This window comes from Aspergillus ochraceoroseus (assembly GCF_002846915.1).
Source record: "Aspergillus ochraceoroseus IBT 24754 chromosome Unknown P175scaffold_1, whole genome shotgun sequence".
Lineage (NCBI taxonomy): Eukaryota > Fungi > Ascomycota > Eurotiomycetes > Eurotiales > Aspergillaceae > Aspergillus > Aspergillus ochraceoroseus.
Genome location: NW_024468476.1, coordinates 528,226 through 550,642, shown reverse-complemented (window position 1 = coordinate 550,642; position 22,417 = coordinate 528,226). Strand labels below are relative to the sequence as shown.

The following is a 22,417-nucleotide window of genomic DNA, read 5'->3' as shown; positions in this document are numbered from 1 at the left end:
TGGTGAAAAAATGAAAACATTAGTAGGGTAGAGACCTATTTATTCTATTACCTCTTTTTTCTTTATAATTGCCTTTTCAAGTAATTAATTATAACTACTCTCCCACTTACCTACTACGAAGCAGACCATGCCTTAACTACTTGGATGTATCACTTGTATCACACAAAACATAGAATTGCGATCTATAGTATCCTACTACTAAGTAGTACATAAATTCACCTCAACACCATACCAATACCAAATTTCTATGGTCATTATTCTAAAGCAACAGCACCGGATTTTGATCAAAAAAAAAAAAAAAAAAAAAAAAGGGCAAAGCCTGAGCACGCGGAGAGCAGAAACAAAGCCCATACATACATACATTAGTTAGGTAGTTTCTTCAGTTACATAGTCAACTAGTTCGCCAGTAACTAACTAACGAAATTCCGCGTCGGAAACTCGTTCCACCAGGCTACTATATCGCTTGCTTGAATCCAACCAAACCAAACCTTAACAGGGTTCCTCTTCCTTGCGCGCTTTTGCGGCGGCAGCACAGTGATAGGCCCAGGGGTGTCTGGCGGTCTGTCTGTCTGTCTGCCGGGTTCTCGCAGGTTAATGAGAGACTACTCTCGCGCCCATGCGATCGAACATCAGATCACTTTTTAGGGTCGAGTCGAGCCCCGCGATCGCAGAGTCTATTCTGGCTGATCCGATCCGCGAGGACATGCTGTCCGGTGTGAGTTCGTCGTCCTCGAAGGCCTGGTTGAGATCAGTGTTGATTCTCAGGTCCTTGGCTACTTTCTCCGGTGTGGCAGCCGGAGTGGGTTGCTGTTGGGTTTTGCTTGTCGCCAGAGGAGAAGGCACATAGGTCTTGGGGCGGTAGACGAGGGGAGGGCCCTGGGTGCGGGCGTCGGTGCCCGACTGCTCAATTGACTCAAAGTAGCGGACTGTTTTGACTTTAAGCTCTAGAGTGGCATCGCGATCGCAGACAACCAGAGGGTGCTGGTGTAATTGCAGGGCGGAGATTGTCCACATGTGATTCACGCCGCCTTCCAGGCCCTTTTCCAGTGCCGATGCTTTGTGCGCACCTGTCGCGACGATCACGACCTCCCTTGCTTCCATGATGGTTCGTATGCCAACAGTCAGAGCCATGCGAGGCACTTGGTTCACGTCACCACCGAAGAATCTCGAGTTCGCGAGGATTGTGTCGTATGCCAGAGTCTTGACTCGGGTGCGGCTGTTCAGAGACGAGCCTGGTTCGTTGAAGGCGATATGTCCGTCAGATCCCACCCCACCAAGGAAAAGCTCGATACCACCGTATCGAGAGATTCGGGCCTCGAAGGAAGCACACTCTGCAACTAGGTCGGGCGCATTGCCGTCAAGGATATTGATATTCTGGGGAGGAATGTCGACATGCGAGAAAAAGTGCTTGTACATGAAGCTGTGATACGACTCGGGATGGTCGCGCGGCAGGCCGACATACTCATCCTACGTGGGTCAGTTTATTGAATTTCTGTAACTCCTCGAGCTACATACCATGTTGAAAGTCACGACATTCTTGAATGAGATCTCGCCAGCCTTGTGACGTCGGACTAGAGTCCTGTAGATGATTTCTGGACTGCTCCCAGTAGGAAGACCAAGGACGAAGGGGGTTTCCTCAGTGGGTTTGAACGCCTTTATACGGCCTATATGAACCGGGGTTAGTACGTACTGAATGAATTGTAATGCAGATAACCAATAACATACTGATAATATAATCAGCGATATACTCTGATGCTTCTAGAGCAGTGTCACGGATGATAACTCTCCTTAAAAGGTGTGTCAGTCAGTATAGAGAGATAGGTGGTAAGAAGGTGCAAAGGCCATACATGATGACGGATGCGACACTACGTCACTGATAAGGTATAGATGGAAGAGAGAGTTCAAGTATGCACTAAGATAGGGAAGAGGAGCTGGTATCAAATATGAAGAAGAAATCAAGCCTGACAGAGGTAGAGGTTTAGAGAGAGAGAGAGAGAGAGGTAAAAGAAGAGCGCTATTATTAAAAGTCTGAAGACGTAGGTGTAAGTTGCCATCCGGGCCCATCCCATGGCTCCGTTGCAATTCTACGTTCTGGGTCAGTTATGTTGGGTGGAGTGTGACATTACCTGGAACTGCTACTGGTCCTCTTCTTGCTCGTGCTATTCCTATTGTTCTCTATGATGGCCCAAATTGAGCAATGAGGAATGATATGGGACCTTTCTATCTACTTGGGAAGTCTGCAGTGTAGTGATAGATGATAATGGTGATCGTTGATCATATCATCACCATCATCGTCATCTGGTTCCTGGGAGCCATAGAGATAGAATGATGCAAGCATATCAACTGAGGTGAGTGACTTGAGAAATCTAAAGAAAGAACAAAGTCATTACTATGATGTTGCAGTCGTAGGTGGCAGGAAGTGAGGCTGGATAAAGATTGTTTTAAGACGAACAAGAGGCGCTGCTGTTGCATTCGGCAAAATTGGAACTCCGGGGAAAGACAAGAGTGCAACCCTTGAGTTTACGTGGTATTGCCCATTAATTACCAGGATTGGCGGGGAAAGTCCTGCGTGTTTGGTATCGTACCCGGTCTGGTATCAATACATACAGGGAACTCGAAATCTTACGCCTTCCCCAGCCCTCTGCAGACACGTGACTCTCCTATCCCCCCCCACACGTTCTCAGCTTCAACATCGTGAGACTCAAGACTCAAACTGCAAATAGGGAGATCGTATGGCCAATTTATTGTTACTGGCCTTGCTCTCCTCCAATAGCGGAAATCACCCTGCCCAAAATGGTACTGTTTTAGGACTCTAGACCATCCCGATTTACTTGCATTTCTTCCCGACCCTCTTTTCTTTTTCTCTTTCTTTTCTTTTTATTTTTTTTATTCCCTTTCTTTCCTATTCAAGGAAACTCTCCGTGGAATCCTAATCTGGACGAAACCCCTCCAGGTCGGTTTTGTAATGAGCTTTTTTGTCTTGACCAACAGAATCTCACCCGACTCGGAGCTCCTGGGACTTTCCGTACTAGCTAGTGGGCTAGTCCAACCGCCGATTCTGGTAGTCGTCAGTTTCCACGGTCCTCTGTTTTCAGCCCTGTCACAAACCCCATCCATCCATCTTTCCCATCACGGATTCTGATCACCGCCTCAGGTGGGCGGGCCACTTCTCCTCACCCTGTCACGTTAGACTGGGCTCTCTTGTCCTGACCTTCCTCACAGAATCCCCAGGGCCGTTATGGCCCCGAAAGAGGAAATGCTGCCCCCTGGCTGGGACAATCTAGACAGGTAGGACCTTTTTGCTTCTGAACTGGTTATGGGTACATTTCTTTGTTCCTGGGGTTGTTGTACACTTCATCTTGGACTGATCTGCTTACCTTGCTTTCTCACCCTTCTCCCCACCTAACTATTTGCCACCCACCCTTCAGGAACTAGTCCTCGCTAACGTGTGTATTGATTGTCATCATCATCATCATGTCTTGTCAACAGACAGATGGGGCAGCTCTTTATGATGGGCTTTGACGGCACATCCGTCAGCCCTCAAATCCGCTCTCTAATTGAGAACTATCATCTAGGTTCCATTCTACTGTCAGCTAAGAACTTAAAATGTATTATACACCACTTTACTGAGCATATGGGCGCAGTCAGATGCTAACCCTAATATAGCGGCGGAAGAGGCAACTCGATTAGTTCTCGAGTTACAGACAATCGCTCGGGATGCTGGCCATACCGTGCCTTTGCTTATCGCCGTTGATCAAGAAAATGGCGGCGTGAACAGTTTGTATGACGAGATATATATCCGACAATTTCCCAGTGCCATGGGCGTTGCTGCCACCGGGTCAAAAGCTCTAGCACATGATGTCGCCTTCGCCACTGCTCAAGAGCTCAAAGCTGTCGGAGTCAACTGGATTCTAGGCCCGGTCCTAGACGTCCTGACTAATGTCCGGAACCAGCCTCTAGGGGTCCGTACCTCCGGTGATGACCCTCAAGAAGTGTCTCAGTATGGAGTAGAGTTTATGAAGGGCTACAAGGAGGCAGGTCTAGTGACCTGTGGCAAGCACTTTCCATCGTATGGAAACCTCGAATTCCTTGGCTCCCAGACGGACGTTCCCATCATCACCGAGTCCTTGGAACAACTCAGCCTAACCGCATTGGTTCCCTTTCGAAATGCCATTATCCACGGTCTTGATTCAATGATGGTTGGCGGCGTTTCCATGTCGTCTGCCGGTGTCAACGTGATGCATGCCTGCCTGAGTGAGCAGGTTGTTGATGACCTATTACGAAAAGATATGAAATTCAACGGGGTAGTGGTTTCGGAGTGCCTCGAGATGGAGGCTCTGACGCATAATATCGGCGTCGGCGGTGGAACTGTCATGGCGAAGAACGCAGGCTGCGATATCATCCTACTTTGCAGGTCGTATCCGGTTCAGCAGGAGGCTATCAATGGGTTGAAGCTGGGTGTAGAGAACGGCATCATCAGTCGGGCGCAGATCGAACAATCATTGCGCAGAGTTCTGACTTTGAAGTCGAAATGCACCTCCTGGGAGCAGGCTCTCAGTCCCCCAGGGATCCTTTCGCTCACCCAAATGCAACCCTCTCACACCAGCCTTTCCATCAAAGCTTACAACACCTCTATTTCAGTCGTACGTAACACGAAGAACCTGATACCACTCTCGAATATCCTCGGCCCCAACGAAGAATTGTTGCTTTTGACACCATTGGTGAAACCTCTCCCCGCCTCTGCTGTATCCCACTCGGTGGCTGAGCATCTCGATACATCATCGGTTGATGCAGTAGCCTGGGACAGGACCTCCTCTGTGCTAAGTGGCGAGAGTGTCTTTAAAGAATTAGGAAGGTCTCTTTCGCGACACCGGAACGGCCGTGTCCTACACACCTCCTATACGTCGAATGGAGTCCGGCCCATTCACGAGAGCCTAATAGACAGAGCCAGCGCCGTCATCGTCGTCACTGCGGATGCCATTAGGAATATTTATCAACAGGGATTCACCAAGCATGTATCGATGATTTGTAGATCTCAGTTTACCCCATCCGGGGAACCCCGGGAGAAACCCATGGTTGTGGTGGCTGCAAGCTCGCCTTACGATTTTGCGATGGATGCAAGCATTGGAACATACCTCTGCACATATGATTTCACAGACACGGCTCTGGAGGCTCTAGTCAAAGTCCTTTACGGCGAGTTGGCGCCTAAGGGGTCACTTCCGGGATCCTTTAGCCGCAGCCAAAAGCTTCATCAGGCAAGACAGCATTGGCTTGTCGAGAATTGGAATGAAGAAAGGGATTCCAATGCTTTGGATACTTTACTTGATGCAGTCAGACAGGATAGCCGGGGCCAACGCTCAGAACTACGGGGCGTGACATCGAGCAGCTTTCTCTTACGAAGGGAAGAGATCGATGAGGCGCACTTTGTTGTCCGGAACAGCAGCACTCGAGCCCTCTACGGGTTCTGCTCTACCTACTTTTTCCGGGCCACAGGCACGGGAGTTATTGGATCGCTGATCGTGGATCCTTCGCGACGAAAGCTCTCTATCGGGAATTCTCTTCACAATCGCGCTATCCGAACGTTACTGCAGCGAAAAGGAATGAAGCGATTCCAACTGGGATCTCGCTTACCTGGAATCTACTTAGGTATTCCATCCGCCAATCCGGTGGAGCGCAAGAGACTTCGGCAGTGGTTTGCAAACTTGGGGTGGAATACGACGCTCTCTCGGCCAGTGTGCAGCGTGGTGCTTCGCAACTTGCAGACCTGGACGCCGCCCGACGGTCTAGTGCGCAGCCTGGAGAATACAGATGTTACGTACGCCCTCGTTTACGGATGGGATTACGCGGACGCAATTCTCGACCATGTCAGAACGAATTCCCGGCAGGGCGTGATAGACATCTACAGGGTGGCCTTGGGAGGAGCGCCTCACTGTGGAGTTATTCGGGCAACACGATCCGTGGATGGGGCTATGCTCGGAAGTGTGGTAATCTACAACGAACGAGCGAGCCTGGCAGAGCACATGCCTGCAATGAAAGCCACCCATGCACCAACAGGAGGGATTTCCTCTCCAGTTATCTCCCCGTCTGTTGGCGAGTACGCTACGCTGCTGCAGGGCTTAATCCTGCTAGGGATCAAACAATCCCGGCGACAAGCCGCGGAGGCCGTTATTATTGACTGTGTAAGTTTTTTTAGAGCCTTACCCCATATTTCGTCCCTTGATTTTGTTTTTATTTGCACCTGAAATCCCCCTCTTTCGTTTTACTGACCTCTTAATGCTGCAGGTCGATGGGGACAGTAACTTTGACTGCTTATCAGGGCTGGGCTTTGACACCCTACATAGTTTTGAGGAAGTCAATTGTGATGCAGCTACCTGGACAATGGTGTCTGCGTCGTGAGACGGTCTTCTTGTATACCCCTCCTTTTTTTTTTTTTTTTCGCTTCCCCCTTTTCTATATTTTCATGTCCATTTACTACGCTTCCGTCTTAATTGACAATGCATATATGATGATATCCCTCCGTATCTATTTCTTTTTTTTTTTTTTTTGATGATCTTCACCCTCCATTTCGTCATGCTTTGGAGAGGGATCTTCCGATTTGATAAAGTGTTGATATTAAAGGACACGGCGATGTGAATGATATACGAGCATACATTCAATAAAATTTGCACGATTCACTACGACAACGTCGCGATCGCACGAGGATCGGTAGAAAAGAGCAGATCCGGTCACGGATGATCTGCACGGCGGTACAGGTGCAGGAACAAGAAGTATCGGGTTGGCTACGTTTAGTGGCGTGGGGACGTGGTCGGGGATTTTTTTTCGAAAACTGTCGACGCTAACCTTTCTGTACCTCTCCGGAGTCCAGACAAGACGAAATTCCAAACGCAAGGGGAAAGGCCGGAACCGAAAGGCACTATTCGAATGGTGACTGGACACTGGATAAGATGTGTCTGAGACTCTGAGACGGGCTGTCCGAAGAAGTCCAAGAAGCAGACCATTGATAGGAAGAGAGACTTGGGGAGGGCACGCCCACACTAACGACACTAGGATGGTTGATCCGAGATAACTAGGCTAGTGTCAGTCATAGGGTCCCGTCCTTGTGCTATGATTAGCGATCGCCTGACAGGCATAACTAGAGGCTTCATCCATCCTTCAGCTTGGTGCTCGGAGTGTCGGGGCCTAACTTGGACCCGTTCAGCAGCAAGCACCCACACCTACGGAGCGCGCAAGCGGCGATGATCTTTGGACTCGATGATGGCTTGTTAGGCTTGAGCGACGGGCTTAGTAAGGAAGGGGTGGTGGTGTCTTTGTCCGTCAAGTGGAGGGCAGAGCTTTCGAGCTTTCGAGCTTTTCGAAGGAACCTTTTTGGGACTGATTGTACACAGTAATTCCTGTGGATTGAGTGGATGCTCCCCGACCGTTTGCGGCGCCGCTGGGATCATGGACGAGATGGGAAATGTGGGCCGGCCGCCACCAGCAACGCCATTGACGATTTTCCTCCTTCATTTCTTTTTCTTTCCGGCGGCGGTTGTTAACTGAGGAATGCTGCAATGCTGCAATAGTCTGACCACTTCCCATTCCCAATCTTACGCACTTCCCGAGGCGGCAATTGAATCTGAGGGTTGTGCAGTTATACGAAGACGTGCTGTAGTCCATACAGACGTGTACTGCAATGCTATCTGGTAGGTAGTCAATTCGATTCAGTTCATCTAGATAATAGATTCTAGTCGAGTACTAGAATCTCGACTTATCCAGTCATGCCACTGTGCCTTAGATGGTACCCGGGCCGGTCCCATAAAGTTCCCCTAGAACGGGGCGTTCAATACCTATACCAACTATATACTTACGATTCGTATTCGGTATCAGAAGAAGTTAACCAAACTTATAATACTAAGATCATGCAGAGTACTAGTAGAAATAATAGGGTTGTTATTGATTTATTTTGTTTCACAAAGAAAACCACGATCCACTTAAGCCTAGGATGATATCAGACGATGGATGGCGATCACATGAAAATTCTCTAGTATCTCGATGATACTAGAAATATTCTGGAACAGACAGTAATACTGTAACACCAGTAAGAGTATAGTAAAGAGTACCTGAATGCATGTCAGCCAGACTAAACTGGAGCAGGCCCACCGCTATTTCAGAGGAAGAAAGTTCTGCATTCATCATTTGGTCATAATTCTGTGGTTCCGCACCCTTCCATTCGGATGTGATTTTTTACAAGTCCGGAGTAAGTAAGAGTTATATCTAGAACTATTTAGTACCGAGTATCTAATTACTCCGGGACAATAGAATCAAGTGGAGTTAGTGCTATCTTGTAAATTACTCTTTAATATAAATTCTCAGGAAAAGATAGCAATCCTCATAGTGTTGCCTAATCTGGAAGGTCCGTAACTATTTTCTATCCAGATACCTTCTTCTTTGAGCTCTCTGGTTTATCATCGCCGGGCTTCGTTTAGCTCCAGTTACTCTAGCTCCCATGTTCTCTCTTCTCTAATATTTCCCGCGTTGTCCGCGCTCGTGGTGATCACGCTCTTCCTCCTCTTCTCTTTCTCTCCCTCTTTCTCTCTCTCTCTTTCTCTTCGCTCTTCCTCTTCGCTCTCATCTCCCGTCTCTCGTCTCTTGACTTTATATCTTGCCGTACGCGCTCTCCGTCTATTCTCCTCCCAACCTTGAGTATCCAGTATCTACCCAACCGCGATATCAATATCCCCCCCCCCCTCGCCATGGAGGGCTTCGACACCATGGCCATGCCATATCTGGCGTCTCCGCTCTCGCTCGGTAATATCCAGGGCACTGATTATCTCAGTTCCATCCCGGGGATGGAACTGCCCGACCAGCGTTCCACCTTTGAATCGGAGACTTTCGTTAGGTATGCGGATTTATCTTCCCCCACTTTCCTGTACCTGGTCTAACATCCACCATTTCTCTAGTGGCGATGACTTGAATTTTCCTCATCATGCACTGCCACCTACCACCCTAAAACGGTTCCCCTCGGGATTTGAGGATTTTACGGACATCGTGACCCAATTTGACCCCGCTCCCCCCGCAGAACAGCCGCCTCCCGACGCCTCCATCGACCACAATAACAAGCTTCTGAGCTTCTCAATACCGGCCTATAACTTTACCTTGCTAGACTATTCGTTACGGCGCACTTCCTTATCGCTCGCCGCTCAGCTCCATGGCATGTTCTTTCTCGCTGAGTCCCCATGGACCACCTCCCCCAACGAGAATGCTCCGCCCCAACAAGGCGCTGAACTCACCTGTTACCGCCGCAATCTCTTTCAAATTACTGGCTCGGTCACGCTCCCACGGAGCTTACGCTATATCATGACAGAACAAGGCGATCGGATTCCTATCCTCGCCCAGGAATTAACTGTCTCAGCCACCGAGTCGGTCGAAGGTAACTCGGTCAAAATCATTTCTGTGCCCTGGAAAACCCCCGCGGCAAATGGCAACCCAAACAGCGAGGATGGGAATCCCAATAACAACAACAATAGCAGCAGCAGCAGCAGCAGCAGCAACAACAACAACAACAACAACAACACCACCAACAACAACAATAATAATAATAATGGAAACACCCCCAAGGTTGAAAAAGAACCGCCACCAATCCCTCTGGATATCATGGCTGGACAGGACCTTGATACGGACTACGCGACCTTCCCGATTGCGTGGAAGCGACTCCAATTCCGCGTCGCGACCGCCAACAATGGGCGGAGGAAAGAGCTCCAACAACACTTTGTTGTTCGACTCAGAGTTGTTGCCACCTTGTCGACGGGCGCAAAGATCCCGATCTGCGAGGTTCACTCGGGTCCGGTCATCGTTCGTGGTCGCAGCCCCCGCAATTTCCAGTCCCGCAAGGACCTGCCTCTCAGCGGAAGTGCCGCCGCGTCGAGAAAGAATGCCCAAGCTGCTCATGCCGCTGGGGTCAACCGAACTCCTACGAGTGAGACCGGCCCGCGTTCGAACGCGACTCCCGCCCGCGCCAAAAATGCCATGAAGAGCAGCTCCCCCGAAACTTCTGCTTCCCAGCCAAATGTGCCCCCGCAAGCGTCCCCGGATTGGACCCAGATCACCCCTGTACCAGGCGCGGCCGCTCTCCCTCCCACCACATTGCCTCACTCATCCCTATACTCGCAGCCTAGCCCCGAGTTCTCGCGCCCAACCGAAGTGCGGCGCGCCAGTGCTCTTGCCGCCCCAATAAACCTCTCCCTCTTCGACGATGATGACCCGGACGCTCTCCATCTAAATGGCCAGGTTCGATCTCTTTCCATGTTCCCGCATGATCTGTCGCATAAACCCCTAAATCTGGATGGATCTGCACCGCCTGCCAAGATGCGGAAGCTATCCCATGCGGTACCTCCAACCCAATCTCGAAGTACATCCGCATCCGTCCCCTTGCTTAGCACCACGAATCTTCAACAGCCCTTTGCATCTACTCTCCCGTTCCCCAACGAAAGTGCGGATTTATTATATGAATACTTCCCCTTGGGTCTTGACGACTGGCAAACCCCTGTCGATGCTGTATATCGTCCGCATGTAGTACACCATACCAACATGCCCCAGCTGAAATATGTGACTGCACGAGGCCAGAGCAAGCGATATTTTGCCGCAGAAGATGTTTTCTAATCATCTCAATCCGATCATCTTACGGTCCACGAGCGCTGCTTTCGGCCTCCTTTATATATTCTTCTGCTGATCCTCTTTTTACTTATTGAAATCATGTGTCCCTGGATGGACATCTTCATATATAAAAATGATTTGACGTCTTATTCTCCAGACATGTACGGTTATGGGAATGACTACCGGGGTTTGGGTTGCGGCGTGATGGAGTCTTTTTTCTTCTTCCCATTCTCGTTTTTTTTTTTTTTTTCCCACTTGATATTTATTCTTTCTGGTATTCAATTATTTTCATTTTCTTGCCTGTACGTCTTGTTTTTTTTTTCTTTCTGGATGCATATATCTCATAACGATCATGCTCTTCTTGAAATAGAGTATGATCCTTCGGTAGGGGACAACGAAACCCGGCTGGCCGCTTTAAAGAAATTTCTTATCCAATGGGAAAAAAAAAAGTCTCTCTCTCTCTCTCTTCTCTTGGTTTTCAAATCCCCATTCAATATTCCTATTCCTTGCTTCCGGGGTTTCTTCTATTTCCTGCTCCCGTCCATACCTCGATTTATACATTGGTTTCATTTCGGGGTAGGGGTTAGTGGGGAGTGTGTGATTGGTCGAGCATGAGAATTGGAGAGACTTTCCACATTTAATACTAGATGGATGGGTTGATTGTGGGGAGATTCATTATACAATGAGACATTGATCTGAATGACGATGCTCTTCCATACTAAATAAATACCTTTCTAGGTATTCTTATGCCCAGACTACCTAGGTAGGTTGAAACTACAGAGTAGGTGGGTGTTATAGCTCGCTCGATAAGCTGTAGTACACTACGAAGGTTTCATATATATATATATATATATTGACTTGGGGCTGTAGTGTAGGCCTTGGTTTCTCTCAAGGCTTATTCTAGGACTAAATGGACGGGGAAAAAAAAAAAAAAAAGAACAGAAATTGGATTCGTATCGTTGCTTTGAGCCAGTATAGATAGATAGAATAGATAAAACAAAACGACACACCCCCCGCAGCGCAGTGCAGGTGCGCGCGTACTTTACTACAAGTATCCAAGCCCCCCCCCACCGACAACCTCAAGGTCAGCCTTGATTTCCCATTCATTTGCCCCAACCCTGCTTGCTATCTCGACCTTGCGCTGCTTGCTCATGTCCAGCCATTGGAACAGGAGGCTCCCATCTAGCATGCCTCTCCCGGCACTACCGTCGCTTTCGACCGCTCGGTAGGCCCTTGGGTTAAGTCCACACGGGTGCTGAACGGTGTTTGTCAGTTGGGATTGTAGAGCGGATAGTCTGCGGTACGATTCCTCTGGGACGCAGGTAATCAGGCCAATAGATCCGTTCTGAGAGGTGACCAGTACTTGGTGCAGAGGAGCCTGGTTATCCACGTCCATTTCATCGGCGCCGGACATGATGTGTTCGGATGAGACCATAGTGCGTGGGAGGAGAGTTAGAGTCGAGGCAAAATTGCCTGTGTGGAATTTGCTGCGGTTGAGGAACTTGTCGCCATTGGACGATTTGGGATCTAGTATGCCTAATTAGCGGGGACGCGCTGGGCAGAGAGGGATTTTTTTTTTTTTTTTTCTTCTCTCCCTCTTTTAAAGCTAAAGGGCTCGCATACCTTCAGGGTCGTATTGGAGAACATGGAGATTGCAGTCGCTATCGGCGACAATGACAAACAGCTTATTTCCGTCTGGGAGGAAGTCTGCAGCCAAAACCTCCAGATAATCAAGATCCTTCGCAAAGAGGCTCATTTTATAAGGTTCCTCCTGTAAGAAAACCTGTTAGCTGTCTGCCGTTTCTGTAATTTGTGCGGGAGATTTGCTGGGAATACGTACCGAATAACCCGCAAACCAGATGCCCTTGACTGCATCTCCAAGAATGCACAGTCCGGTGCCCTTTAGCTCCTTGGCCACATTGACGTAGCATTGCATATCCATAAATGCTACAGGCAAAAGGCTTCCATCTTCTTTAAGGCCTCTAACCATGCATTTTTGTCCTTGGGCAACTATTAGGAATCCCTGACCACCGATCTCAGATAACGCAGTCACTGCCCCTTTGACCGTTTCTTTCCCTACAAGCTTCAATTTACGGTCCATCTCGGGGTGATCGGGGTCAGAAACCACTTTAATGACTTCAAAAACATACACGCAGCCGCGTGAGGGTATGTCCTCGCCCCAAGCGACTGAGGTGCCTACAACGATCATATCTCGACGCTCATGGGTATTCTCAGATACCTCCAAGCTCATGGCCTTCATTGCCATGACGTGTTCAGCAGGACCAAGGGAATAGCTATGGGAAAAAGTCGAGATTGTCAGCCTTCGGGATCTCACAATTACCTGGTAGCTTCATACCTATCAATCACACCCCATGTTTTCGGGCTAACTACTTTAAGAGAGCTTTGGTGCACTTCCGGGAGAAATGAGATCACTAGTCACAATTAGTTTACGACCTGAAAATATGGATTCTAAAACAAACCTTCATTTCGCCATTCTGGGTGTAACTCATCATCATCAGGTAACTTGAATTCGGATTTATGGCAGGTTCCAAGAACATAAGTGTTGGAGGAAGATGAATATGCCAAGTGATCAATTTGCTCCCCTATCGGCACTCTTCGTAATGGCCACTGGTAGTCAAGTTGTGTTGCGTCAGGCAATTTGGCCAAGTGAGCAAGCCCCTGTATGTACTTGATTTAGCATGGAGCATGTATGAAATGGGACGGTATACCGCACCTCTGAGTCTAGGAACACAAAACGGCTATCCGGAAAGTCGAAACAACCAAGCCCCTCCGTGTAACCCCCTCTTAAACGAACAAAATGAGGCGATGATGATGATGTTTTGAAAACAAAACCTGCAGATGCTCCGGGCATGAATATCGAGCTGAGGCCCGAAATGTTGGGCAATATACGAAGCGGCTTTGGTTCCGATTGTCCGTTTAACTTTGTTGTGGCAGAAGGAATGCTCGGAAGGGCATGATTTACTTCCTTTAGAAACTTCAAGCCTGGTACCTCTTTATCAGAGGAACTAGTCAAAAAGGGTCGATATACCGCAAGATCATCATTTTCAGTCCGTAGCTTTAAGCGACCAAGTTAGCTATTTGTATAGTAAACCTCAGGAAGGAGACTGAATCAAATATTCATACAATCAAGTAGGGAAAGCTGCTGCTGGCATCTCCAAGATCAGAGATAATCGCTTGTATCAAGGTCTCACGCATAACCGATCGCCTTGGGGTTTCGGCCGACAAAATAGGGAGAAGGCAATTGACCCCTTCCATTATTGAAACCAATGTATAATCTGGGAGGCGGTATATCTAACCAAACGTTAAAATCGAATACGCGAAAAATTTCAGAACGCACATACATATAGTTTACAGTCTTGACTCAAGAGGAACAAAAAGATTTCACTTTGGGGTGATTTGGTTGTACTTGGGTCAAGAGACGTGAAAAACCCGGTCTTATCAGAGTATAAACAGGACGATAGCCACTTCTGGGCTGCAATATCTTCGGGAACTGTCACTTCATCAAGGTCCTTGCTATCATCAGCTTGAAGAAGGAGTAGTGTCGAGTCATCGCGTATAATCGCCAGGTAAGGATCTGCAAGGCTAGCGCTAACGGCGACTCGTTCCTCACTACTATCATCATCCCAGACGGGATATATCTGGGTCAAACCCAGATCTATTCTGTCAGCCTTTCTCCAGTAATAGACAGCTATAATTCGGACTCACCAGCATCGTAGCTTCGAACTTCGTTCTTCAAAACCTGAACAACCCGATTTCTGTTTGCTAATGTCCCGATTTTTATGGACACATCCTCATTGGGGTTAAATTCGGGCGCTCTAAACGGCCTCAGGTCGTCTTCGAGTAAGAAAATCTCAGATTCTTCCTTATCGACGCTTTTCCGCTTTGAAGTTATGACATAACCACGGTGTTCGTTGGCATCGGCTACTGTTCGAGTTAGAGATACTGTCCAGAGAGAGTCCGCAGAATCTGTTTCCACAGATGAAAGGATATAAGGGTCAATTTCTCGTCTCATGATCACCAAGCTGCCACCCTTATCTAAGCCTTGGGATGCTACCAATTCGAGCTCGGAAGATGCATCATTGATATCATTATCTCCCTTCGAAGAGTTGGCAGAGTTCCTTCCCAGTGCAATGGCCTTGATAGGGCCGCCGCTGGATAACTTGTCATGAACACGTAAGTCACCTAATCCGGCAATTGATGAGTTGGCCGGTAAATGATGACGATTGTTAATTGCAGAATCGGGCGCGGAAGAATACAGGTCATCTTCGTAAACATCGTCCTCACTCTGATCCTCATCCGAGAAGGTGTCAGACTCGCCGGTAATATGCGGCCTGGACTTTTTCGACCCAGAAGATGCGCAGGGCCAACCTAAAAGTACCGAGTCCGCATCTTCACTGCCAAAGAAGATCTTTCCGTCACCAAGAAACGCCGACGATGAAGCAGCAGAAGCCAAAAAGCAGTCGCTAGTTTGGTCGGGTAGAATATGAACTGAGATTCCGGACACCGACCTTCCATCCAACCTGAAGTTAACTAGGACCATTTCCCCTGTTGAAAGTGCCAGAATCAGGTCTCCGGTAGTTTCGGAAATCCGCTCCACGACACAATTTTCGAGGCGAAGAGCCAAGTCTGATTGATCAACCATGGAGAACGAAGAAACTTGTCTAGAAAACTCATTGACCCCAACTGCATTAGTTTTGCCGGCCTGGTCAACATGCACGAGTCCATTAGACCCGATTAGTAGCGACCCTCCGACTGGAGGCGGAAGGGCCACCACTTTAAACAAATCGCTTGGCAATCTAGTAACAGAAAGCAACGTTGTAGAGGCTCGTTGTTCCAGGTCCAGAGTAAAAACGGTATAATAAACGATATCTTTCCTCTCGTGGAGCAGGGAATTTGAGGTTGCAATCTGAGAGTATAATATGCCGAAAGTCGGCTCCCGGTACTCATACAAGAATGCAAGGCTAATCGGATGAAGAATTGAAGGGTCCAATGCAGTCAAGGACAGGACAAATGAGGAAGCATAAGGTGTTTGATATACGGAACCATCTTTGGTTTTATTAGCGTCGTCGCGATCCTTCGGGCCCTCGTTGACTTGATTTTCCCCATCAATATCTGAGCCATAATCATCCATCACCAAATCATCGCCTGGCTGATGAAAAGGGATGATAGCGAGATTCCTAACCCCAAAGTTGAATATTGCACATCTACTACTTGGATCTGCGCTCAGGATACTACCACAGCTGCTCAAATCAGATAGCCACGGGCTGCGGGTCAGATCATCGCGCTCATAGTAGTGAATAGAAACAGTGGAAATTCCATAACGCTCTGGGTCCCATTCAATTAAGCTAAGTTTAGCATCTCGAAAGGCAAGTAGAATGGACTCGCCTCCACTTTTGGAGTTCAGGGTCTTGATACGACAAAGATCAGTGATTGTTCCAGAAAGCGGATATTGCCTTTCCAAGACCAGCTTGGTTGTTTCCTGCCCTTGCTGTCCTGGCCGATCGTCTGGGTTCTCTGGCTTATATGGAACGGTACGCAGCGAAAATATTTGGAGGAGGGATGAACGAGCAACGACGAGATTGTTGGCCGTTGCAGAGACAAAAGGCACGGCTAACGCGTGAGTGACCCCAGTTGGGGGTAGGAGCTCGGTATAGCACTGCATCTGGCTATTATAGGGGGCAGGAAGTGTTTGTGTTGCTTTCGAATGGTCCCCGTCAACTATATTATTGCACTTTAACTAACCCATGCAAGGAAAGACATTGCCGGAAAGAGAAAAAGTAAGCGTTGAGGATGAAGAGGGATTCCGAAAGAATTAATATCCCATGAACTGCGCAAGAGCATCGAAGGGTCTTTCGTGTGACCCCGAATAAGAAGCTCCTCAATCTCTTCAAGTTTCACCAAATGGATTTCTCTCCGCGCAACGAGGAGAGCTCCGCGGTTCCACGTGACCACCCAGGCATTTCGCTATTTATGGAGACGGAGTACCGATGACGTAAGGTAGAACGGCGTCTTCTTACCAGCCCCCAGATCTTAGATTCATCCCTAGTAAAAGAATCTCCTGTCAGGAGTTTGAGGGTATAACTAGTACTCTTCAGTCAACATTATTTGTTCTTCTCCTCCCATGTGAGATCTCGCGGCTTCAGTATGGCCCTTCTGCAAACGTCTCTCATCTGGGTCGTTTATGCGATTGTGGTTGCCATTCTATTTCTGTTGGCCTCGGTTTTCATTTATGTTTACCAGACCCCTCGCGATCGCTCCCCATCTGTGACTTTCACATGTATTATTGCCATATCATGCCTGCTTGCGACTATTCTCCTCCTGCCCGTTGATGTGGCCTTGATCTCTTCTACTGTCTCCTCGAATTTGGGTCAGCGGAAAGATTGGGCTACTGACGACGTGGTGGAGAGAATCGTTTTCTCCTTGAAGCTTGTATATTACATTTTATATTCCTTGGATGTCCTCCTTTGTCTTCTTGTGGTCCCATTCGTCTACTTTTGGTATGAAGAGTATGACGAGGTTGCTGCTCAGGCTGGGGAACAAACCAGCGCACAACGATTTTTGGGGGCATTCAAGTATACCCTGTCATTCATCGCAATCGTGGTCGTCCTATTCCTGGTTGGATTCTTTGTACCTATCTCCAAAGATAAAAACGGGCATGGCCTGGACTTCTTTAAGAAGCTGCTCACTGAGAACCGTGAGAGACCCAAAATTTTGTTCCAAGTTCTCCAAGACATCAGCTAACCTTTCTTTACAACTCAGGTGGTGAACGGGCTCTTAGCTTTTCTGTCGGCTTGTTGATTACAATTGGCATGTGTTTATACGCTTTGTATACTTCCACGGGCCTCGCGATTCTTCCAATTCGTTTAATCCGAGGCGCCCCTTCGATATCAAGCAAAAACTGGAGAGCAACAACGACCACACAGCTTGAATCAAATAGGGAACGGCAGCGCCAACTAGAGGGACGCTGTGCAGGGAACCCAGAGCTCCTGTCTTCAAAGGACCGCAGAGAACTGGACGCCTTGGTTCGAGAGGAGAGGACATTGATTCGAAGACAGCGACTGGCAGACGAAGCTCAAGGAGAAGAACAGAAATTCTTCACAAGAGCATGGTTGAGAATCGAAGCATTCTTCCGCCCATTTAAACTGTTGGGTGGTATCATACTATTCTTAGTTATATTGCTGACATGGGTTTCCATGCTCCTCACAGCGATCGACAAGGCGAAGAATTCAATATGCAAACACCGCTGTGGATATATACTGGGGCATATCAATATCTTTAATCCCATCAACCAGGTCTTCGTTCAATCCGCCAAAGTCTTCCCCATCGACTATGTGATATTTACGCTGCTTGTTCTACTTTTCTTTTCCGGCTCTGTGGTTGGGATTGCCACCGTTGGCATTCGCTTCCTTTGGATAAGAATCTTCCAAATTCGGAAGGGTCACACGTCCCCCCAGGCTCTGCTTTTAATGACGGCCATGCTGATGTTAATGATTTTGGCTCTCAACTACTCAATATCTATGGTTGTCGCTCCACAATATGCAACATTCGGACCGCAGACCTTCTGCGATCGTTCCCCGGACTCCCCCGGAACACTACTGGACTGCGCAGATTCTAAACATCTCGTCAGGTCTTGCTCAGAATCCGGAGAAAATGAGGCTGCAAAGAAAGTCTGTACACCTAGCGTCGCTAGCACGATTCTAAATCGGGTGTCAATCAACTTTCCATTCTTTGGTGCCGTGTTCTTCTGGGCTCAATTTGTATTTCTCGGTACTAAAACCCCATAATTGCCCCCAATTGATCCGAGGCTCAATTTAACTAATGCACCTTCTCTAAACTAGGGTTTTACTTGATTGCTCTTGTAGCCGCTCTTTTCCGCCCTTCCAAAGTGGATGAGGGGCAACTGGACGAAGACGCAGAAGAAGCTGAGGAAGAAGGACTTCTGGCGAGTAACAGAAGAGGTACTGATTCTGACTGGCAAGATATCATCAGTAGGGCCCGTAGATATGATGGCACAAGAGGCGAAGACTAGCGCTGTTTGTAGTTATGCTTGACTGTTTGCCTAATCATTTTCTGAATATTATGTTTGATGAAGTTTACCGTACTAAACCAGCACATTTTAGCTAAGTTTTCTTTAGCCTCGCCCGTCAAATACTGATATATCAAATGCTAGGAGATTGATTCAGGTCATCAATAAAGAACCAGCGACTGGCGATTCATTACTTTTAGATTTTAACGCGGTCGTTTAAAAGCGCGAGTGCGCTTTCAAATGCCTTGACGACGTCGATATCTGCATGTAGTTGTTAGCTTTCTAAATCAAACACAAGGCAAAAAGAGTTATACAATGGTTTCTCTTCTTTTCTAAGCTCTCTTCGGAATTTTGGACGTGATGCATCTGGGTTCTAAATCTATGATGCAGCCTCAGCGAGATTCTATCGTCATAAACAAACACTAGGAGGGGTAACATACCTTTTCAGCGCTCGTGTTTCGTCGTGGACAACAGTTGTTTGCGACCAAGCCGTGAAGATCTAATAGGTAGGCATGGTCAGAAAGGACCCTCGAGGTTGGTAGTAATCGCAAAGCACCTGAAGCAATGTCGCGATATGGTCTCGTAGTTCTTCTTCGCCCTTTCCATGCTTTTCCATCATAATCATATACTGGCTCTGAAGCTCATTCCAATCGTAATCTTTTATATCTTCTTTAAGTTGGAATTCATCTTGCAAAGTGCCATACTTCCCAGCACTCGGCTTGTCTCGAGCCAATCCAGCTGGCTCCTGACTAGATCGAGCTGAGCGCGGTGTTTTGTCAACACTCATTGCTACCGCACGTGAGCTTTTCTTCGCTAGAGGCCTGGGAGATAAAATTAGAATAAACTCAGATCATGAAATGAAATATACAACGAACATTTAATCAGGTATCGAGGGTCATGGCCGTAGAGTTTTCAACCAAATGAGGGTTGGATAGAAGGAGTACTTGCTGCTTGTCTCGCCAAGATAGATTGCAGCGTCACCGCTTTCTAGCGCCTTGTCAGAACAATCTCCAACTCTATAGAATAATAACGTCGCTTTTTGTTGTTATTGAACGGAAATAATTCAATAGTTCCACAAAGTTCTGAATTGGTATTTTATATCCAACATTCCCATACACCCAAAATATTATATTATCTATTCTATCAACTATCTCTTACTGCTTGTTGGCCCAGAATGACAGCTCCGTTTTGACTCGCCTCCTATTAAAGGAACCAGGAATATTAAACGAAGTTATTCAAGATAAGTAAGTAATCACCACCTTAAGGCAAAGCTGGATGCTGGCGAGCTGAACCACGGGAAAACCAGCTCTAAGCAATGTTTTGGCCTCAGGCACCGACATCAACGGTCAGGTGACGTTGCCAGTGTTCTGGCTGATCATTTTCACGATTAGCCTACTCTACATGTATGTATCACACGATTTCGCAACGGTAACGACGACTACGATCAAATCGACAGAAAGGCATGAACTGTCTCTGTTCCCATGCACCTTCTGCAGCCGGTACTTATGGGTTCCGTCCGAATAGCTGGACGACTGATCAATACCTGATGACTTGGAACCCCGAATCATCACCGCAACGTCCGACTAAAAAACTTCCAAATCTCTGAAATGAGCTGCCACATATGTACTCGTTCTCACTCTTCACGGTTACGTTTTTTATGCCCTACCTGTGCCCGTAATCAACTTTATCAGCTCCGTGTTGACAATGCATCTGTTCTTTTGGAGAGAGAATCTCTTGGACGTCAAATCGAAGTCGCAGTAAAATCAAACGAGGCCACGGGCTATGGGAAGGATCCTGTTGGACTAAAAGATGGGGGTTGCGGGGTTTGGGCGCTACAAAATGTTGAGAATATGCAAGCCGAGTCGTCTGGAAGGATAAAGATCATCGCAAACGAGATTGAAAGCCTAGGGTCTGCGATCAAGAATAAGAAGTTCGAAATATCCCAGCGCAAATTGGAGCTGGCTCGACGCCGTTCAGATTCCGAATCCGCCAGGTACCAACTTGCAGAACGAGAGGGAGCGATGTTAGCTAGCACTCAAAACAATATCAAGAGGACGGATCACCTTTGGCACTCCCTTCACAGCAAAACAGCCGAGGCTCGCATATTCCTTTGCAGGGAAGCTGCCAGTCTCTATGGCTTAAGGCAAAAGGTCAGGAGGAGGGATAATGTTACGGAGGAAACATACGTGATTGGGGGGGTTAGCATCATTGAGCTCAGGAACCTAAATGGAAAGTCTCGGCTCATTTCTATTCATCTCAGTACGAGTGCTAATACACAAGCAGGGGCCTCGCCAGACCATATCTCAACACTATTCTCCTATATTGCCCACCTCCTCGTCCTAGTTTCCCACTATTTGTCTCTAAGACTTCCAGCCGAAATAACCCTCCCCCACAGAAACTATCCTACACCTACTATATATACTCCCTCTGCATCGTACCTCCCTCGAGAGGCTTACTCAGTATCATTCCCGTCGCAGTCATTAGGTTCAAGCCCAACATCATCTCGTACAGCGGACTCGCGTCCGCCTCCACATCGACCGCGACCTCTTTCAATCGACAAGACTCTTCCCAAGTTAGCTAGAGAGGATCCCAGCACATACGCTCTATTTCTTGAAGGAGTCACATTGTTGGCTTGGAATGTGTCTTGGCTATGTCGAAGTCAGGGGCTCAATCTAGCCTCCGACTCTTGGGAAGACATTTGTGATATCGGAAAGAATATGTGGCAACTTCTTGTTGCGCCGCCTGCGCAGCCATCCTCGTTGATTAGAGCACTTACCGCTCACGATCTGCAGACAAAAATAAAAAAAACCCCCAAGGATTCTCCGAAAACCACCATCCAACGGACGAAATCTTTCCCAATGCTCGGGCATTATTCTCACGGTACTGCACATTCCTTCCTAGGTGCCTCCGAGGGAACAGAATTCATTCGAAGCTGGAAACTTCCCACTCCGACAAAAGTCGTTGACAAGTTGAAATCCACGCTGCTTGGAGAGATGGCCAGTGCTGAATGGGAGTTACTAGAGGAGAAGGAATGGGACGACGCAGTTCAAGAACCAACACAGGCCGTCCCTCAGGAGCCTGTGAATGTTTCAGACCCAACGTCCGATAATAAGCCGAGGGTCGGTGGAGCAGGGTCCATAATATCTCAACCAGCAACTTTAGATTCGGCTAATAGCCCAGCACGGTCAAAAGGAACCAGTGGATGGACTAAGCTGAGAAACAGATAATAGATTAACGGAGCTACTTATTTGCCACACCAATATGCACGACCCTTGAGTCGTCGGCCCTGGAGGCCTCGTCATAGATATACCTAATTGAGCAATTATCGCCTTCAATTATTTACTCATAAAGCCCCAGAGTATAGTTTTCTCGTGGTTAACACCATCTTTATGGGCACTGCCCCTTACTCTATATGCTCCGAGCATGTACATTATTATTTATAGGTCAATGAAGTGCCCCCAGGTTCACGTAGAGCTATCCTGCTTGTCATGGAGGGCGGTATTACTAAGCACGGAGCAACTGATTGATAAGATTATCAACAAGTCAGCGTGTTCAGTTTCTCGAAACCCCTTCCAAAGTTCCGCGATATGCCTTCCTCCGATCATCGAGAACCACGTTCTCCTCTCACGGCTGACTAATTGCATTGCGACTTGATAATTTTATGATACACGCTGTTTGAAGTTCTGGCGCCTGGTGACGATTCGGATTCACCTATCCTTCTGTTGGTCTTGGCTTCCG

General features: G+C 47.8%; 8 protein-coding genes across 8 annotated transcripts; 4 read left to right on the top strand and 4 right to left on the bottom strand.

Moving 5' to 3' along the window:
• Nucleotides 1-153: 153 nt before the first annotated feature.
• P175DRAFT_05481 (uncharacterized protein) lies at nucleotides 154-477 on the bottom strand. The gene has a single exon (XM_040900420.1). It carries the CDS (start codon nucleotides 361-363, stop codon nucleotides 199-201), a length of 165 nt encoding a protein of 54 aa, XP_040755180.1. The 5' UTR covers nucleotides 364-477; the 3' UTR covers nucleotides 154-198.
• On the bottom strand, nucleotides 478-2,036 carry P175DRAFT_05497 (putative glucosamine-6-phosphate deaminase). Its single transcript, XM_040900429.1, has 4 exons — nucleotides 1,848-2,036; nucleotides 1,726-1,787; nucleotides 1,516-1,664; nucleotides 478-1,467 (listed from the first exon to the last, which is right to left on the bottom strand). Coding segments are annotated over exons 1-4 (1,089 nt in total). The 5' UTR covers nucleotides 1,850-2,036; the 3' UTR covers nucleotides 478-591.
• A 787-nt stretch (nucleotides 2,037-2,823) lies between these two features.
• P175DRAFT_0519815 (putative beta-N-acetylglucosaminidase) lies at nucleotides 2,824-6,396 on the top strand (the record flags this gene model as incomplete). The annotated part of the gene is made up of 4 exons (XM_040899126.1): nucleotides 2,824-3,288; nucleotides 3,490-3,608; nucleotides 3,667-6,179; nucleotides 6,283-6,396. Exons 1-4 carry the CDS (start codon nucleotides 3,239-3,241, stop codon nucleotides 6,394-6,396), a joined length of 2,796 nt encoding a protein of 931 aa, XP_040755178.1. The 5' UTR covers nucleotides 2,824-3,238.
• Nucleotides 6,397-8,732: 2,336 nt separating this feature from the next.
• P175DRAFT_0505579 (uncharacterized protein) lies at nucleotides 8,733-10,638 on the top strand (the record flags this gene model as incomplete). Its single annotated transcript, XM_040898114.1, has 2 exons — nucleotides 8,733-8,878; nucleotides 8,940-10,638. 2 exons carry the CDS (start codon nucleotides 8,733-8,735, stop codon nucleotides 10,636-10,638), a joined length of 1,845 nt encoding a protein of 614 aa, XP_040755177.1.
• Nucleotides 10,639-11,677: 1,039 nt separating this feature from the next.
• Nucleotides 11,678-16,545, bottom strand: P175DRAFT_0512930 (cleavage/polyadenylation factor CFT1; the record flags this gene model as incomplete). Its single annotated transcript, XM_040898717.1, has 9 exons — nucleotides 14,359-16,545; nucleotides 13,995-14,308; nucleotides 13,777-13,944; nucleotides 13,367-13,708; nucleotides 13,113-13,311; nucleotides 12,989-13,064; nucleotides 12,473-12,926; nucleotides 12,256-12,403; nucleotides 11,678-12,159 (listed from the first exon to the last, which is right to left on the bottom strand). The coding sequence occupies exons 1-9, from the start codon at nucleotides 16,313-16,315 to the stop codon at nucleotides 11,678-11,680; spliced, it is 4,140 nt and encodes a 1,379-aa protein (XP_040755176.1). The 5' UTR covers nucleotides 16,316-16,545.
• Nucleotides 16,546-16,682: 137 nt separating this feature from the next.
• On the top strand, nucleotides 16,683-18,935 carry P175DRAFT_0496917 (putative LMBR1 domain protein). The gene is made up of 3 exons (XM_040896161.1): nucleotides 16,683-17,347; nucleotides 17,413-18,420; nucleotides 18,492-18,935. The coding sequence occupies exons 1-3, from the start codon at nucleotides 16,798-16,800 to the stop codon at nucleotides 18,680-18,682; spliced, it is 1,749 nt and encodes a 582-aa protein (XP_040755175.1). The 5' UTR covers nucleotides 16,683-16,797; the 3' UTR covers nucleotides 18,683-18,935.
• On the bottom strand, nucleotides 18,882-19,358 carry P175DRAFT_0401543 (uncharacterized protein; the record flags this gene model as incomplete). The annotated part of the gene is made up of 4 exons (XM_040892991.1): nucleotides 18,882-18,940; nucleotides 18,994-19,058; nucleotides 19,120-19,178; nucleotides 19,236-19,358. Coding segments are annotated over 4 exons (306 nt in total), but the record flags the coding sequence as incomplete, so codon positions are not given.
• Nucleotides 19,359-19,865: 507 nt separating this feature from the next.
• On the top strand, nucleotides 19,866-22,006 carry P175DRAFT_0496916 (Atg14 domain-containing protein). The gene is made up of 3 exons (XM_040896160.1): nucleotides 19,866-19,923; nucleotides 20,071-20,908; nucleotides 20,963-22,006. The coding sequence occupies exons 2-3, from the start codon at nucleotides 20,287-20,289 to the stop codon at nucleotides 21,904-21,906; spliced, it is 1,566 nt and encodes a 521-aa protein (XP_040755173.1). The 5' UTR covers nucleotides 19,866-19,923; nucleotides 20,071-20,286; the 3' UTR covers nucleotides 21,907-22,006.
• The last annotated feature ends 411 nt before the right edge of the window (nucleotides 22,007-22,417 follow it).